An 18,935-nucleotide genomic window follows, 5' to 3' on the forward strand; every position below is an offset into this window, starting at 1 on the left:
TTGCCTTGAATCGTCACGCAACGTGTTACGTCACAACCCAAATAAAGGCTGCAATATTTCACAAACATATTAAAACTACGTATGCTTAAGTTAACGGCTTTAAAACGTATTTAATCTTCGGTGTGAAGGGGCATACAACTCTTAAAACTAACAACATCTACATTTCTTACGTATTAACTACTATCTACATTTTTACGTCATTTTATCTGTCAGTCTCTAGCAAATTCTCTAACAGTCATTAGCAGGCACTTAGTCCTTTTCTGTTGTGTCCGCGAATCTGATTGGTTCTCTGCAGTTTTCTATTTGCTGATAAAATATCACGATCGCGCGCACGTTGTATTTGAGAGGGAACACTATTCTTGTTTTCTGGCTTAAAAACACATAAAAGTGCAATATCGTCTGCAGGGCGTTTTACCTCCAAAGATAAAAGTACCCTTGGGAGGGAGATAAAATTGTAGTTTCTGAGGCTACGTTTACACGGGACCGGAGCAGAACCGTTCCGAACCGGACCGGACCGGATTCTGTTCACACGGAACCGTTTGGAACCGATCCAGGTGTTTACATGGGACCCCTTTGGAATCGGTCCGCAACGGATCCAATACTGGACCTGCAAAACAGCAGGTCCAGTTTTGGATCCGTTCTGGATCGGTTCCAGAACGGTCCCTTGTAAACAGAAGACCTGTCCGGTCCGATTTTCGGACCGGGTTTGTTTGGAACAGGTCTCGTGTAAGGTCTCGTGCCTGAACTACAATCCTTTTGCGTGTCTAGTAACACATTTGACTACTCGCCCTCGTTTTCTATGAGCGATAGTCAACTCGGCTGCGCTTCATTGACTATTTGCTCATAGCAAACTCGGGCTCTAAGTCTTATTGTTAAACATAAGCAATCGGTTGCTAGAGCCAGCTCCCTCAAATAGTCACGTCGACTAGGTTCTTGACCAACCTGGTAACAAAAATCGTGGACGCATACAATTCTTTGACACATTGTCTTTCTTAAAACTATAGTTGCAGTGAGAACATTTTAAAGAAAAACATTTCTATTTGAAAATGTAGACAATGGCTCCTCGAGGTAGGTCACGTGGTATTCGACGACGTGGCTGACGTCACAAGCCGTCTACAGCAATGACGATGAGCTTGCCATCTTGAAGACAAACAAAGATGTGTGTATTATCTCTCGCCAGCGAGACGGAACGGATTGGAACTAGAAGGTTCATCTTCTTTACCACTTGGAAACTGCAAGGAAGGAAGGGGAACTTAAGTTAGCTAATCAGAATGCGTTATTGCCGGTCAAATATTTTATTGGCAATTGAACGGGTAAAGTTTGAACAGCTTTTTTCCAATCATCAAGTTTTGTAAGAAACCTTTTATTAGCCAAGCTTGCCAGGGAGTTTATACTACTCGGAGTATAAGTGTTGTAGTTTAAAATGAATTTCAGGCCAAAATGATTTTAAACAAGTTTGATTTGTATTTTGTTTTGTTTCAGATTTGTTACCATAATCCTTAAACAAAGAAAAATACAAATCAAACTAGTTTGAAATCATTTTGACCTGAAATTAATTTAAACTACAACATATTAGCCCTCGGCCTTCGCTGTTCTGATCGAGCGCACCACACTGAAAGACTTAACTTTTGGGTCTTTTCCTTCCGACCTCTGACGATCGTCCGAAGAATTTTGAAGATGTTAGGAATAACAAGTTTAAGTTCAAAAGAAACCGGCTAAAACCAATAACCTGCACGCATGCGCACAGTCAATTACACGCGCAGCGGTAGACATGGTCAGCATACTCGACACCAGACCTTTGCTTTCTTGACTACGTCAGTCATGTGCAAACGCTAAGGGGTTTGATATTGCCATGAACCGCTGTTTTGTCCTAGTAAGGACTTATCAAAATGGCATTGCCAGGCGAAAAGGGTAAAAATCATCAACCCTATATCTTCGTTTGCTACAGTTATCTGTCCAAGGGTTACTTTTAATCCCAGCTTCATTGTAAAGCATATGGAGCAATGGCTGGGACTGGACAATAGTCCCGGCAATGCGTATGGAGACGTGAATCCATCTAGGAATACGTGTGTGACATATTTCCAGAACTGCCCTACAAACAAACAAATGGAAAAAAACAAACAAACAAACAAACAAACAAACAAACAAACAAAGATCTCAAACCTGTGCAACTCTCTGATCTCCAGTCTCCCATTGGTACCCCCGGTAACAATATATTCACCAGAAATTAAGACATCCGCTACATCCTCTTTTAATTTAACGTCTTTTGACAGAAGTTTTCCATTGATAGAGTATCTACACAGGGCGCGGTTGGATTCTTGCTTGCAGAACACTACGATGTTTCCATATTCGGATAGAGCCAGGCTGGTCACGTGACATGGGCTTGGCTGTGTACAGAGTGCCGTTCTCATGGGTCTTAGCGTGACGACATACTCTCCTTTTCGTGCTGTGTAAATGATACATGTCCCATCCTGTTGAGGAGAAATCCTTACGTTAGTATTACCGCATATTGATGTTTTTTGTGCGTGTCAGCCCGACTTTGACAGTGAACTTGGTAAAGGCACCCTACTAGTTAAAATTAGCCAGGTTCATGGGATTTATCAGAGCGGTTTTCAATGGAGTGTCATTGATGTTATCGAAATTGCTTTCGTTTTGCTTTTCGACGCTCTGTGAATCACGGCTTGCTCACGCATGTCATGGTGTTTATGTTTGGCATTTGCGGTTGAAAAGAATAGTTTGTAGGATAGTGTCTGGGGGGGGGGGGGGGTAGGGGGGGGACCACCAAAAAAAAAAAAAAAAAAATTATCGCCTCGGCTTCCCTCTAAGGACTTCTAAGTCACATTAGTTGGTATTTTACCCTTGTCGCCTCTCGCGCTAATCACTCGACACAACCAATTTCCTCGCGCACGCAGATTCGACCCCCAAAATCCTTAGTAAATTCCCCCTTGTATCGAGTTTCCCCCTGGGTAGATATAGTGTTTTTTTGGGTGAAAAAAATTCCACTGTGCATAATTTTTCTAGTGCATTTATTTCTTTAAGGTGCGTCACACAGGCGATTTTTGTCGCGCAACTCAATGCAATATTTGTGGCTCAAGTACTCAAGAAACCAGCAAGTCCGTTTCCCAAGAAATCGGGTTAATAGTTGGTTTTTTTTTTGGGTAATTACGCAGACATGCATATTTTACATCAAAACACTACCTGAGAACCGCTGACCACCACGTCGAGCTCCCAACTCATGGCAACACACGTGATTGGCTTGTCATGACCATATAAGGTCTGCAAAGGCGTGCGCTTCAACTCCTGAGCCACTCCTCCCTGGTGGGCGATTCCCCACAGGCGACACGTGGTGTCACGTGATCCGGTTATCAGATGATGACCATCGTCATCCAATGACACGCAAGTAATCACGTCTATAAACAGGACACAGATAAACTAACAAAATACATTACTAGAACTAGCCACTGACTATGGAAAATGGTTGCATAAAATATATTGTTTGTGTCATATAACAAAGACAATTAGATAGAACTAATCATTCTCATTTTCTACAAGCGTTATTTAACAGCGGCCACATCTCTCTTTTTTCACGCTATAAGAGCTAAATCACGCAATTTTGGGGAGATTTTTTTTTTTTTTTTTTTTTAATAACATATAAAAAAAGGGTCCCCCCCCTTTCCCAAAAAAAAATCCAGTACTTTTCCAGGACATTTCAAGGACTCAGATTGATTTTTCCAGGACTCCAAAATTAACATGAACCCTTTCACTCCAAAGGGATCAATATTATTTCTCCTTACTTTCTGTAAATTTCTTCTCATGTTAGTTCTGAGAAATCAATCGCTAAATAACAGATTTCCAGAACTTTCAAAGACCAGTGTTTTTTTTCCAGGAGTTTCCAGTCTTGGAAAGTGCCACAAAAAATTACAGGACTTTCTAGATTTTCCAGGACCCGTACGGACCCTGAAAATACATTATCCCTGAAAAGACTTGGACCAATTTTAGAAGGAAATAGCTTATTATCGAGGCGCTGAATAAACCATACCGTTTCTTGCGCAATTTGTTTTAAATTTTATTTTGTGCTTTCTAAGACAATAAAATCCCTGTGTATTCAATATAACCGATGCATACCTGTATGGGCCACAATTCTTGTCAGCTGTTTCCCCCTTGTAGTAAAAACTCTGAAACTGTTGTCCCAGTGGCCAGCGGTTATAATTAGCTTAGCATCATGGGTAATGGTAAACAAGCGTGACGTAACCTGTAAATCAGGATTGAACGGGCCTGCGATACAACGGCGTAATCTGCAGCGGAAGAAATGGTGTTAACTAGTGTGTGATCATTTGAGTGAAAGCTATTATGCAGTTTATTATGCTGTACAAGGTGGTTCTAACTTGAAGTCTATGGATTAAACCTAAGTGTATGACCATTCAAAAGAAAGCTATTGAGCAGTACTTTCATGTGGTACTGTTTATTATACTGTACAAGGTGGCTCTAACTTTTAAGTCTGTGGATGAAACCCTAGTGTGTGGCCATTCAAAAGAAAGCTATTGAGCAGTACCTTCACGTGGTACTGTTCAATATGCTGTACAAGGTGGTTCTAACTTTTAAGTCTGTAGATAAAACCCTAGTGTGTGACCATTCAAATGAAAGCTATTATTGAGCAGTACTTTCATGTGGTACTGTTCATTATGTTGTACAAGGTAGTTCTAACTTTTCAGTCTGTGGAAGAAAACCTAGTGTGTGACCATTCAAATGAAATATATTGAGCAGAACTTTCTCGTGGTACTGTTAGCTTTGCAAACGTTTGAATAAGTCGCATTTCAATGTCACCGTTATCAATTCATACCTGTTTGATGACACAGAAGGGTCCATTTCAAAGGTGAATGGTTTTGTTCTAGTCTTGGAGTAAGGTAACCAGTCCTGTAGCCCCACAATGCCATTCTGGCTGATAGTGATCATGTGTTCAGGCATGCCTGAGTGAATCAGTGATCTGGTGTACACCTGGGACACTGCTGCGAACACCAGTGGGTCAGTAGCATCAGATACCTGGTAAGAAAAGAGATTGGGGATTTATTTCTAAACAAACAACAGTGGAACCCCGATATAACGATCCTCGATATAACGATATTTCCGGTATAACGATGAATATTCTATGTCCCGGCAAAAGTTACAGTAAAATGTATGGCACAGAACCTCGATATAACGATCTTCGATATAACGATATTCCCGATATAACGATGAGAATTAAGCGGACCGAACGTAAAATCGGCTTCCCCGATATAACGATATTATCAGTACACAGTCACAATTTAAGCAAAACATTGAATTTACTACAACAACATAACAGTAACAGAGTAATCTCTAACGTTTCTGACAACAGCTTTATACGATGATATAAGAAAATGATATTGTATTCTAAGTCTCTCTATCCAGTTAAAAAGTATATGTTGGGTTTACCCCGATATAACGATATTTCCGGTCATTTTACGGCCATATCGTTATATCGGGAGTTTCGATATAACGATACTTCGATATAACGATAGAATTTTACTGCTCCCTTGGCATATCGTTATATCGGGGTTCCACTGAATTGTGCTGCTTTGGTGGTTACGAGAAACGCTCAACTGTTAACGAGTCGATTGTAGTTTATTTGTCGAGAAAAGTGTGAAAAACAAAATTAATATACACCTTTGAACAGCACGCCCATTTTGGTGTCAATATATCAAAAACCACCTTAACACTTGAATTTTTAATATTTATCTTTCCTTATTGATATCAAATCCCCCATAATCCAAATCAATTTGGATTATTTGAACAAATTTGAGACAGCTTTAAAGGTTTATATGCAGTGAGCTCCCGATGTAACGAACGCACTTGGATCCAAAAACGTGATCCCCTGCTTGATGACAGTACTAAATACAGGGCTATATGTTGCTTTATTACGACATTTTAACTTAAAAACGTATTTCGATCAACACTGCCGTGGCTCGTTTCAAAATGTTTTTTTTTTTATTCCGCTTATAGGCCCCCGCAGATAACAGCCCTCCCATTTATATTCCCAGTCAGAACCCTTATGAAATTGTATAAGCCAAGGACTTATAGCCGGAGTTTTACGGTATTACTTTTCCAACGATTTACCAGAACTTACTGTAACAAAATAAGCTTTCAACTTAGCGAAGTGCTCAAACACATTTTCCAGCGTTCTGCTCGTGCCCGCACTCTTTGCTGCCTTAAACTTTGCGGCTTCTTCAGCAGACATGCGCAGTGGATGTGGTTGAGTGAGTAGCTGGATAGGAGTTTGGCCAAAGTTGTTGATCATTCCCTCAGTTGCCTCTCGTTCATTTGGGTCGGTGATGGCGTCCAGATCTACTGCTCCTATGAGTTAAAACAAGTTAACTTTTGAGGAGAGGCAATAAGGTTTTCAAACCTATCGTAGAGTACTGCAAATAAGTTGGGCAAAAAGCGGCCTTCACACGACGAACTAAAGTTGACTTAGCTGGTATATATGCCATTTGATTTGTTTTCGATTGTTTTACCAAATAAAGGACAGTCTGGCACTGTAAATGTTGATTACCGTTCAGATTTTTTTTCCAGTTGCATCAACAACGTATAGACAATTAAGCTACATTAAAAAAAGTGAAAGATTTCAATTTATTGACAAGAACTTCGTTAATTGTTACTCGGCCTTGCTCAATATCAAATTTACGAATATCAGGTGCTGACCAAAACACCACAGGCTCAGGTCACGTGCAGTATCGAAAGTATCAATATTTTTCGCGGGTATTGCTATTATCCGATATCTCCTCGGTATCGCGGTGTTGAATACTTGGTATCGGGTATCGGCCACTCCTTACGCATGAGATATGAGACATGTAGTGTTACCTCATACCTTCATAAGTACAATAGTAAAACACATTCAATGCTTCAGCTGCGGCAGGTCCCTTCTGTTTGTAGCCGAATATCAAGTCAATCCACTCGTGTAGATGTGATGACACGTGATCAGATTCCAAGGCTTGTCTATGTTTGACCACGAAATCTTCAGGCGAGGCCGCCCAGCGCGGGAGAATGACGTCATCAACAGCTTCGCCTCGCTGAAGGTGGCCGAGATCAAATCTGAGAGAAAATTTGAATGTGCGTAAACTTTAGATGAATACTCTGAAGAACAGCGCATCGGTCACATATTCAGGTCCGTTGTGCCTCTTTACGTATACAGTCAACTCTCTCTTAACCGACACCTCTATAAGACGGACACCTCCATACGACGGACACCTGGTGATGGTCCCTGCCGTTTTCCAGTCATTTTACTGTAACCAAACTCCCTATAAGACGGACACCTTTCTAAGAGGGACAACGGACATTGAAAAGTGTTTGTTTTATCATGTTTTATTAGTAAAAATACTTGCAAACTTCGTATCGACCTAAAGCAAAGTTAGTCAACGCTCTAAGGATACGTGTATACCAAGCTTACCAACCAAAAACAATGTCGCTTTAACGGATTACTTTTCTGCTTACGTGTATGGGCACTAAAGAACTCGTTTTGTCCTTACAGTATTACAGTATGTAGTAGCTCTTTATTTAAAGTTCTAAAATATTCGTTCTACAGTGGAACCAAAATGCTGAATGTTGAATGCCAAAATATGTTCGCTATAACGAGGTTTCGTTATATCGGGGCTCTCTTCCATTCATTTTACTATACTGGGGCGAAAAATACGATTCGTTATACCAAGGACTTCGTTATATAAAGGTTCGTTTAATCGAAGAGACTGTTTACAGCCCTCTATTTTTAGACGCAAAAAAAAAACACAAGGGAAAAAGCAAGCGCAGCGAGCAGGCCACCGTCCCCAGCCCCCTCGCGCCCCCCGTTTTGCGCTGGCGTCCAGCTTCCAAGGGAATCTTTCCCGGCGTTTAACGATCGAAGAAAAATACGAGAAAATAGAGGGCTGCGAAGAGTCTAACTGAGCTTTTCAACCTGTCGTTTAAAGCCACCAAAATGACAACAAAGATTGCTTTCGCAACCGTCCCCCAAACCCGTATAGTCTCAATCATTTTTAAAACAACTTAATCGTATTACCTGTTAGAGTTGACCAAGAAATCTGGGAAGTAGAAAAACTCGGGTATAAGCTCTTTAACATCACCGCCTTTCGCATAAATCGAGTCCCAGGAAGAAGAGATGTTATGAAACTGTCTGTCTGCACAGTCGAAGCGTCCGCTCTGTAGTTTAACATGAAGAGTGGTGAAGGGTTCCACGCGCAACATGTAATGAAGAACTCCCGCGGAGCTTGAATAATGTGAACCATAGTGAAACTTAGCAATTAGTCCACAGGGATCTACGAACGTGTCGTATCTGAAAAAAAGAGAACAAAAATGTGTTCATGAAGTGTTAAAAGAAAATGACTAGAAAAAATTATTCACGCAAATTACAAGCTAAAAAGAAATAGACCTTTCCCGCATTCCACTGCAGTGCGTACGAACAATAGCACCAGAACAAGGTTGGGGTGGACTTTTCAAACATTCCTTGTATTTTTGTTCACCCTAACCTCGACTCGGCACCATTGTTCGTTGGAATGCGGGAAGGTCTATCAGTTATGTGGCGAAAGAAATCATTGTATGTGAAAACGTCAACTTGTTAAGCTCTGACAGAGCCTGACATCTTTTTGTTGTTGTTGTTGTTTTCTTTTTTTAATTTTACAGCCAATCAAATAGCCAAGAGCTGCACGTACAGCTTTTTGACATCTGTCTGTTTCTGTTGGTTTCCCAAACTTCTCAGCCAATCAGAGCCACCAACTGCACGTGCAACGTTTTGCCATCTTTTTGTTGGTTTACCAAACTGTTCAGCCAATCAAAGTGCCAAGAACCGCACGTGCAATTTTTCAGCACGTAGCTACTTTAATGTCTCTGCTTCCAAGACTAACTAAAGGTTATCTGGGTTTTTGTAGCGACTAAGAGCACTGCCACTCCCCCCTGGATGGGATGCTAGTCAATCGTAGGGTTACCCTCGGCATTTTGTAATGTTGCTTCGGTAACTCGCTGATACTCATTTACACTTCCGCATGAAGGGAGACATTGTGACAGTTAGGTGTTTTCCCAAAAAAACAAGACAAAGACCCCGGACGGTTGAATTCAACCCAAAGCGTTCGATTCAAAGACCAACCATTTGGCCACTGTGCATGGTACAATATCCTCAACACAAAATGACATTATGGTCTTGCCCGTAACCTCGTCGTTAAAGGGTGAAAAGGGTCCACTTATACAGTGTGTTGTACTGTTTGCGTCGACTATTCTATTTCTTCGAAGGTGAAACAACATACCTCTCCCGTATAGTGTCTACTCTGTCTGGATTCAGCGCCCCTACGGGCTTGGAAAGGTCCCTGTACACGGCAGGGTCATCCAGACGTAACTCCTCTGAGTCGTAGTCCACAAGGACCCAAGGGAACACTGGATACTGACTCAGGTCGTTGTAAGTCCGTCCAGCGATGGTGTTCAGCTGCATAAGGTACTCAAAATTGGATACTTCTCTGTGTACCCACTTTTCTGTGAGCCCTGAAGCCTTAAGTAGGTTCGCGGGGGATCTGGCGCCGATGTAGTACAGATTACGAGGCCGGAGGGACATAATTTTCTTGTACACTTTGTTGCGAGTCTAAACAACAAAATGATATTAACGTTATACATGGGCATACTCTCAAATTGTTTTTATCGACTAAAATATAGCGCTGGTATGCTTAGTGTACTTTCGTTTTGTGTTTTTGAGCCTTGTTAAGCCACACGGTTGACGCCATTTTGACGAGTAGCCAAGCGGTTAGATTAAGTGTTTGTATGGGAATCCGACGGCTCATATTCTAAAAGTTGATGACAACTAGTAAGTTCAGATACTAGGTAAAAGATTATTTCAGCGTTTTTTCCATACTTGTCTATTTTTCCCGCGAACCGCGTTAAATTGCGGAAAAAATATAAACAAATGTATGGGAAATTAAAAACGTAACTCGACCGCTTTCTAGCCCAACTACATCCTTCAAACTCGGCGAATAATTTTTTTTTCCTAGTATCTGAACTTTACAGTTCATAAGTTGTCCAGAATTCAAGTTTTGTAAAAGATATTTGCCGTCGGATTCCCATACAAACACTGTAATTTCTAACCGCGTTGCCTACCCGTCAAAATGGCGACGAAAACCGTGAAAAGGCCTATTGCTTTTGTAGAGTATTGCAATTTTTCTACAGCAAGGATGTTGTGTCCTTTACCAATCAAATGCAAGATCACTTTGCCAAACTGTTCGAAGCTTAAATATGAACATTATACATACTTAATTTTCTTTACTCGAAGGTGCTTTTCAAAGACAACCACAATATTGTTAATGCCGAACGTTGAACAACAAGGGCCTGTTGCAAAGCGCGGGAAAATGTTGAACCTTCGCAAGTGCGGGAAAATGTGCAACCGTTGGTAAGCGCGGGAAAACGTGTAACCGGTGTCAAGAGCGGGAAAAAATGCTACAAGGTAAACCATATGTCATCAACGGAGAAAAAGACTGAAAAGCAATTTGACTCGATTGTACTCAATAAATATGCAAATCAACTTATGAATCTGCTGTATTTAAACTACCATTTTGAAAAACCAATACTATTAACTTTGTCTAAACAGTGTGAAGATGCCAAAGGTTTGAGAACAATTGCACGTAAACGAGGCTTGAGTGAGAATATTGAGCAACTGACATAGTATACGTAAGGCATTTTTGAAACAATGTTCAAGAAGATCCAATCGAAGGCAAGAGTAAAGGCTACAGCAAATACCTCCTTATTGAAGTTCAAGAAGTAGTTTGTCTGATCAATCAGAAAGAACTCCAAAGCGCTCCTTCTCAGATTATGTCGCCTTAAATGAACTTCTCTCAGTTCACTCAACGGCCACTGGAAATCCTGACCAGCGGTCTCATCCGCATAGAAGTAGACATGCGTAGTGGTGATCTCAAGCTTCCCAGGTACAATATCCATAAGAGTTATTAGCTCACAAACTTCACCCAAAACTGATTTTTCTGTTTCAGAAATTGCACGCTGCCTTTCTTTTCTAACCGGACTTCCCGGATCCTCGACTTCAAGAATGTCCTCATCGACATTTTGCACCACAGCTTCTTTCGCGACACGCACGGGCATGGAAGATTCGCGCGCGTCTACCACGTCCGCGTTGTCACGCGCGCGGCTAGCCTCGGTATGAGGTGTGAATGAATAGTTTTGTGTCAGTTTGAGACGCATGCGGTGAAAATTCTCTGTGGAGGAGAGTTTCCAGTGCGATTCCTGTGGTGACCTGTACGACAGGAAAAAAAAACTGGTTATATTAGCAAGCAGATAAACTGGCTATTGGCAAATTAAGTAAAACTAGTTGTTAGGTTGAAATATTAAACCAAATAAATTGCAAGTCTGTTACTACGGGAGATAGACAAAATTTAGTGGCCAATATTTTAACCTTTTTAAATTTTAGAGCCGTTATTTTCCTTACATTGTAGTACTAGCCCTGAAGAATAGCTTTAGTTGAAATTTGCATAATTTTCTTTTTTTTTTTTTTTGGAAAAAAAAAAAAAAAATTTCTGCATACAAACGTCACTTTCTTAAAACGTGCTGCATAGGAGTGAAGAAGACCCAATGTCAACATGCAAATTCTCCTTAAACGTCTCCATGCATTTCTCATAGTATTGGTTGGAAGAAATGGTTTAAGGTGGCTCGACCCAGTTTTTTTCTAGCGATACCTATCAACTTTAAAACCCTCAAACTTAAAGGGATTAATGTCAATGACATATCTACTATATCACATGAATTACACATAGACTGAACTACAATATGATATAAATTTTTGGGAGATCAGAATGAATATCACGTGACAATGACGTCACACAGGGTTTTGCTCTGAATCGAATTTTAGCCCTTAACCGCATTTTCTCTCGAGATCCTCCAAGGTACGTCTACCTTGGGTCTTTGCCTTCAGCTCTGTGGAGTTTCATCGAAATCTACAAGAGGAATTTTGAAATATCTTGGAATTTGTTTTTAGATGGTATAATTTATGCGTAAAATAAAGACAAGACTTCATATAAAGAAATTTGCTTCTTTTTTATGCTTAATGGGAGGCTTTAGCCCTCATTCCTTTTAAAAATGTCCCATATCCGATATCCATACCGTAAAAAGCAGGTAGACTTGCGCGATTTCGAAAAATATGAAATATACGAATCATAGTGAAGCTCAATGTTTAGCCCTATTTACCAATTTTACGCCTACTTTCGCAAAAAACACGATTATTTCAAATCTCGTCGATGAATTTTCCCCAAAATTTTTTAGGGTGACAATTGATCCTTACACTACACAATCCCTGAATTTGATGCTCATTGAAAACCTCTAAGGTTGTCTAATATAAACGCAAAATTGAGTAAATACTGAAGCGATCTCGTAGTTTTGAATAATTTTGTGCTCTGGGATTTCCTATTGTTTCGAGTTGAGCACAACATCGAATTCCTGTGCACCCCGCGTAAAATGACTACGCTTGGCTACCTTCCGAAAGCTCACCGAAATATTTCCGAAATATAGTCCGTTTTAAACTAAATAATGGAAAAGAAATTGTCACGCCACAACTTTTCTTGTGTGGTCGACGTCTTGGCTGAGTTTAAAGTTAAAAATGCCAAGCACAAGAAATGCAGAAGTACTAAATGCTACGCTAAACATCAAAAGAAAGAAAGTGTAAAAGAGGTAAGTTTCTGAGTACGCTGTCAAGTCATATGTAAATGACTGGAATGGTGTCAAAACATAACCGGCTTTGAGTTTTATTCATTCATTATTGTTTACTTGAACTCGAGAATATTACCATATTCCGAAAGATTTCGGTACGCTTTCGGAAGGTGGCCAAGCGTAGTTATTTCACGCGTGGAAATCTTTCGGAATATGGTAATATTCTCGAGTTCAAGTAAACAATAATGAATGAATAAAACTCAAAGCCGGTTATGTTTTGACGCCATTCCAGTCATTTACATATGACTTGACAGCGTACTCAGAAACTTACCTCTTTTACACTTTCTTTCTTTTGATGTTTAGCGTAGCATTTAGTACATCTGCATTTCTTGTGCTTGGCATTTTTAACTTTAAACTCAGCCAAGACGTCGACCACACAAGAAAAGTTGTGGCGTGACAATTTCTTTTCCATTGTTTAGTTTAAAACGGACTATATTTCGGAAATATTTCGGTGAGCTTTCGGAAGGTAGCCAAGCGTAGTCATTTTACGCGGGGTGCACAGGAATTCGATGTTGTGCTCAACTCGAAACAATAGGAAATCCCAGAGCACAAAATTATTCAAAACTACGAGATCGCTTCAGTATTTACTCAATTTTGCGTTTATATTAGACAACCTTAGAAGTTTTCAATGAGCATCAAATTCAGGGATTGTGTAGTGTACTGATCAATTGCTACCCTTAAAAAGTTTGGGGAAAATTCATCGACGAGTTTTGAAATAATCGTGTTTTTTGCGAAAGTAGGCGTAAAATTGGTAAATAGAGCTAAACATTGAGCTTCACTATGATTCATATATTTCATATTTTTCGAAATCGCGCAAGTCTACCTACTTTTTACGGTATGGATATCGGATATGGGACATTTTTAAAAGGAATGAGGGCTAAAGCCTCCCATTAAACATAAAAAAGAAGCAAATTTCTTTATATGAAGTTTTGTCTTTATTTTACGCATAAATTATACCATCTAAAAACAAATTCCAAGATATTTCAAAATTCCTCTTGTAGATTTCGATGAAACTCCGCAGAGCTGAAGGCAAAGACCCAAGGTAGACGTACCTTGGAGGATCTCGAGAGAAAATGCGGTTAAGGGCTAAAATTCGATTCAGAGCAAAACCCTGTGTGACGTCATTGTCACGTGATATTCATTCTGATCTCCCAAAAATTTATATCATATTGCAGTTCAGTCTATGTGTAATTCATGTAATATAGTGGATATGTCATTGACATTAATCCCTTTAAGTATGATGGTTTCAAAGTTGGTAGGTATCGCAAGAAAAAAACTGGGTCGAGCCACCTTAACTATCAAGACAATCTCCTTTGGGGAGGAGCCCTAAGAGGGCCACTCATTTGTTAGTTTTTTAATGCTATTTTAGTGATACCATCGTAAAATAAAGTCTTTACTGACTGACTGATTGACTGACTGACTGACTGACTGACTGACTGACTGACTGACTGACTGACTGACTGACTGACTGACTGACTGACTGACTGACTGACTGACTGACTGACTCACTGATTGTCTGCCTGCCTGACTGACTGACTGACTGACTGGCTTGCTGACTGACTTTGGCGATCATTCTTTAATTCTCATAACATGTATGCTTTATTGCATATATATATATTGCTAAGAGAAATAACATGTAGATCATTTCTGGGAATCAAAGGCTTGACTCACCTTCTCCCCCACGGGGATCTTTCTGACATCAGCATTCTCTTCAACACTTTCCACTGACGTACCACATTATTTTTGTGGTTTTCTTGTTGATTTGGTAAATTCTTGATGTGTTCACGCTGTGAATCTTGAAGTTGTTTAAACGGCCGAGTAATTTGCTCCTCTAACTTCTCGCCGCTCTCCTCCTGGGCTTTGTCTTTATTCCTTAAACTTTCTGTGAGCCCTGTCAGGCAATTCATCCAGAAGCGACCCGAAGCTAAAGTAGACTCGGAGCTGAAAAAAAGACGATGAATTTAGAGACTGGATTCTATAAAGTTCAACAGCAACATGAACACTAAAGGTCCCGTAGTCTGTTCACAGTCCCCTACTTTTCCGTGAAGTCGTAGAGAACGATCGTTGAGTCCGACTGGCCGCCATCTTGGTTCCTGAACGAAAGCGAAAACTGGGGAGAGTGCAAAAAATGCGTGGGTAGGGATGCGGTGTGTTAATAGCTACCCACGGGCATTTTGCACTCTCCCCAGTTTTCACTCGCGTCCAGGAATCAAGATGGCGGCCCGTCGAACTAAACGATCGATCGCTACGACGTCATGGAAAAAGAGAGCAATGTGAGCAGTCTAAAGGTCCCGATGTACGATTCAACATTGCGCTCAATATTGTAGAAGAGAAACTCTTAGAACATTGCGCGCCGCAATTTTAATATCCATCTACTTATAAAGCAATTTAAAAACGTTAAATAACATACAATGTTAAATTAAAACGTTAAATAACATACAATGTTATTCCTGACCACCGATAACAAGGTCTCCCCACTGTGGAGCTTGTCAGTTTTTTATTTTGTTTCTTTGTTTCAAATCATCAGGTTTAGTGACTTTTACCCCGCCAACTTTTTCAAACGTGATCCTCTTGTAAATATAGACTCAGTACAGTTCCCTCCGATAATACCATGTCCCCCTCTGCCCTTTACTTATAATAAGCCCAAAACAAAAGCCTTTCAAGGTAAATCACGTGAAATAGAACGGCTCATAGATTTCCAACCAAACTGTGCCGGGTGGTTGTTTACCTTAAGGTAACTTAAATTTTGAAATAAAAAAGAGGGTCACCGTATTCGTTTAGGAGCAGGTAGACCTTGTATATACCACATAATTCCTTAATAACGTCTTTGCGAGTAATGGCAAAGTACACGTTTTCGATGATAATGTATTATTCTGCCATAGAAATTGATGTGTATTCATTTTATAGAAAAAAATTGATTGCAACTCCCAAACTAAGAGAAAAAAAAAAATGATAGGCCACCGTACTCGTTTACGAGAAAACGATGATTTATCTCTCTCACGAGCCAAGCCGCATAGAAGAAAGCGGCCATTTTGTTTGTGTGCGCGCGCTAATTACGCGTAAAATTCTGCGCAGTAAGGATGCGCAATGCAATACTAGGAAATCACCTTAAACAAAGGTAATCCAATGGCTGTTTTCGGAATTTTACGGTAGCAATTTTATCAACTTACAAAGTATTTTCGTACTGTTTCATCCCAGGGTATATCTGCTGTTTCATCATCGCCTTAAACTCTTCACTTTCCATCAGCTCGAGAAAATCCTCCTGAGCCTGCAGTTGTGCACGGTCAGCGGCCGAGAATGTGGGCATGTAGATGGTCAGCGGTAAGGTGTGGTTGTACTTAACAAGCAACAGACGGACGACGGGAACGATAAAGGTGTAATTACGACAGTCCGCTAAAAAAGACGAAAAAATGTTGCATCAAAACATGTTAAATAAAACAGTTAAAGGGGGACAAACAAACAACAGACAAAAGGGGGCAAAGTTGACATTTGGAACCTGCCTTTAAAGGACTCTAATTTTTTGCAGCCAAACGTACATGTAATGTGCTTTCTGTGCTTTTAATTAAAACTTTGGAAAAAAAGGAACCCTAAAATGATAAAAAATTATAGGAAAAAAATGACGAGGAATTCAATGTTGCTCAAACAAATAAGGTAAGAGAAATAGAATACAGTGACAGTGTCACGAGAAGTCTTCTAAGTTTTGTGTTATCTATGCTAAAACTGTAAGGGTACTTTCACTCATTAACAAAATGACCTTTAAAAATAAAATAAAGGCATAGGTTCATTCTCCAAGTTGTGAATAAACCCTAATAAATGGGTTTTATGTTATTTTCTTTCAAGTAACACTGTGAACTTGAAAACGTCGGCCCGACTTTTTCAAGTTTTAGGCCACTTTTTCCTACCCATCCATAACCACACCACTTTGTAACAATTTTTGTGTGGACTTTAAAGTCTACACATTGTTGTCATGCAGTTTTTTCCGATTGGGGGGTCACTTTCCGTGATAACTCGGGTTAGTGCTTTCGGAAGTTTTCGACAGTGATCGGAGGATCCGAAGTTTCGGTGAGATGGGCAGCCAAGGCAGTAAACCCAGAAATTCGATCAGTATCGAGTAAGTCGCACTTTATTCTTGAATCTAGAAGCCTTTTTTGACACAGCTTTCGAAGAACGTGTGGTGGCTGGAAAATATACATCAAGGAACAACTTCAAAGGCAGCGGTGGCGTAGATGAAAAGTGAAATAACAATCGCGACGGCTGAAATCTGCATATCTAATGAGCTGAACAACTGCGGTCATAGGTCACGTTTCTTGTTTTTCACACTTTTGACTCACTTTCCACAGTTTTTGTTTCTCTGTGCGGCTTGAGCATTTTTGATTCGCATATTAAAACGAATCAAATGTCTGGTTATTTATTTATTTCAGCTTTGCCAAACACAATGAATGCACAACGAGTTGTATCAAAACAAGTTCGCTGATCATGTTGTTTTACTTGTCTTGGACTCCGGGATATAATTCACCAGCTCCATTTCTCTCAAGTAGGATATTTAACAAAAGACCGATGTCGAATTCAGAACTGAACTAAAACATTGTCATGAAAAGAATAAAAATAACATCGAACCGTAGAATATGCATATATCCAAACCGTGCGACAAAATAATTTAATTGTCGGTTCAAATAACATCCTTCGCCGCCTCTCAAAACACCGACTTCAAGTGAATATTTCGTAAACAGAAAAATATATTTCTCCGCCTTTCTACGCAAGCTACTAAGAAATTATTTGTGAAAGCTTATTGAAAAGTTCTTATTCCAAAAAGGTTAAAAAAGAACTCATTGAAAGAAAATAAGTTTTTCGATGAGTTGTTTACACAAGCTTTACACAAAAAGTAAGGGTTGTGTAAACAAGCGATGCGAGACAGTTCACGTGCTCCACGCACATTTCTTTTTTTAATGAAAATAGTATCCTATCTTGCTAGCGGTAAGGAAAGGCTTTTGGTCTAATAACTGCTGTTCTTGTAGGATTCTAGGTTTTTATTTGCATGAAAAAAGGCATTTGTCGTGAACGACGTGACAAAGGGTCACACCACGCTCCTTCACATTGCGTGACATCCCAAGCGGCAATGGTAACGTTTGTTTCTTGAAGCGTAGTACATAAGACAAGTAATAGTACACTTTGTTCTTCCAACAGTCTTGTAAATAATAAATTGATTGACAAGTTCTTTGTTTTTTCGCCTTGTATCTCAAATTACTCGATTCGAAACTTGAAGTTGTTGACTGCTACAGTAACTCATTGATTAATTCATAATGTCAACTTTTATTCAAATGAAAGTCCACACATGTTCGCATAGCGGACTCACTTTTACTGTTATTATGACTAGTACAGTGCATTTAAGCAAGACCAGGCCATTATTAGTGGATTTCCAATTAAAACCAACACCTTCACGGTGACACTGTCCCTTTAACTTGCTGCAAAAAGTTTTTTTATCTGAATTTTTTTGTGCGGGGTGTGTTTAATAGATATATTTAACGTTTCTCATCAATAATTTTAATTTGATACTTTATCTAACTTCCACATTATCACAGACAGTTGGAGGATAATGAAAGCCCCAAAAAGTAGCTCTGTTCTATCGATCCCCAAATAAAACAGTGCAACACTTAATTACCTTTCTCTCTTGACACAACAAATGCTTGATGTAATCGTCCTAGAGTGTAGCAAAGCTCTCCTTGTGACGTATTCACCCGGGCTTTTAAGAGCTTGCTAAGCTTTGACGAGGCTGTAGCACAGTATTCTGTTTCCGGTCGAGAAATAAAAGCCAAGAGAATCCTTACTCCAACTTGAGCCATTTCTTCCCATTCCACGTTTTCTTCGTTTTCGTCCCAGACGTTTAATACTTCAAGGAGAAGCACGACATTCTCAACAAGCTAATAAAGAAAAATATTTTTCAAGCTCATTAATTATTCATCAAGGTCTTAATTAGCATAGATCTTTACGTTTTTATTTCCCCATTTACTCCGTTGTTTTTGTTTTGATTCAAAAGATAGATCAAACAGTCGAGACAGTGTTTCATCGGCTATCCAACACCTCGAATTTTGTCAAAAATACAGTAAAAACCCGCAAGTAAGAACTAACATTTAAGAACCTGTTAGGCTAAAATTTGCAAATAAGACCCCCTTTGATAAGAACCCATT

At 39.8% G+C, this 18,935-nt stretch overlaps 1 protein-coding gene across 1 annotated transcript; it reads right to left on the reverse strand.

The window, feature by feature from the left end:
- Positions 1–752: 752 nt before the first annotated feature.
- LOC144640558 (neurobeachin-like protein 1) lies at positions 753–18,664 on the reverse strand. The gene is made up of 13 exons (XM_078499666.1): positions 18,410–18,664; positions 15,921–16,143; positions 14,422–14,691; positions 10,777–11,284; positions 9,303–9,631; positions 8,066–8,338; positions 6,884–7,107; positions 6,143–6,369; positions 4,841–5,040; positions 4,126–4,295; positions 3,199–3,410; positions 2,164–2,471; positions 753–1,232 (listed from the first exon to the last, which is right to left on the reverse strand). Exons 1-13 carry the CDS (start codon positions 18,588–18,590, stop codon positions 1,103–1,105), a joined length of 3,255 nt encoding a protein of 1,084 aa, XP_078355792.1. The 5' UTR covers positions 18,591–18,664; the 3' UTR covers positions 753–1,102.
- Between the last annotated feature and the right edge of the window lie 271 nt (positions 18,665–18,935).

The sequence above is a fragment of the Oculina patagonica genome, unplaced genomic scaffold (genome assembly GCF_052425735.1).
Source record: "Oculina patagonica isolate OP01 unplaced genomic scaffold, crgOcupat unplaced35, whole genome shotgun sequence".
Lineage (NCBI taxonomy): Eukaryota > Metazoa > Cnidaria > Anthozoa > Scleractinia > Oculinidae > Oculina > Oculina patagonica.

Excerpts from the sequence above, each read along its gene's own strand:
- LOC144640558 (XM_078499666.1), bottom strand. The coding sequence starts at position 18,590 with ATGGCTCAAGTTGGAGTAAGGATTCTCTTGGCTTTTATTTCTCGACCG. Across the intron at positions 5,041-6,142 it reads TGAAAGCTTATTTTGTTACA|GTATCTGATGCTACTGACCC; the intron begins GTAAGTTCTGGT and ends TTTTCTTACCAG. Across the intron at positions 2,472-3,198 it reads TGGTGGTCAGCGGTTCTCAG|GATGGGACATGTATCATTTA; the intron begins GTAGTGTTTTGA and ends TCTCCTCAACAG.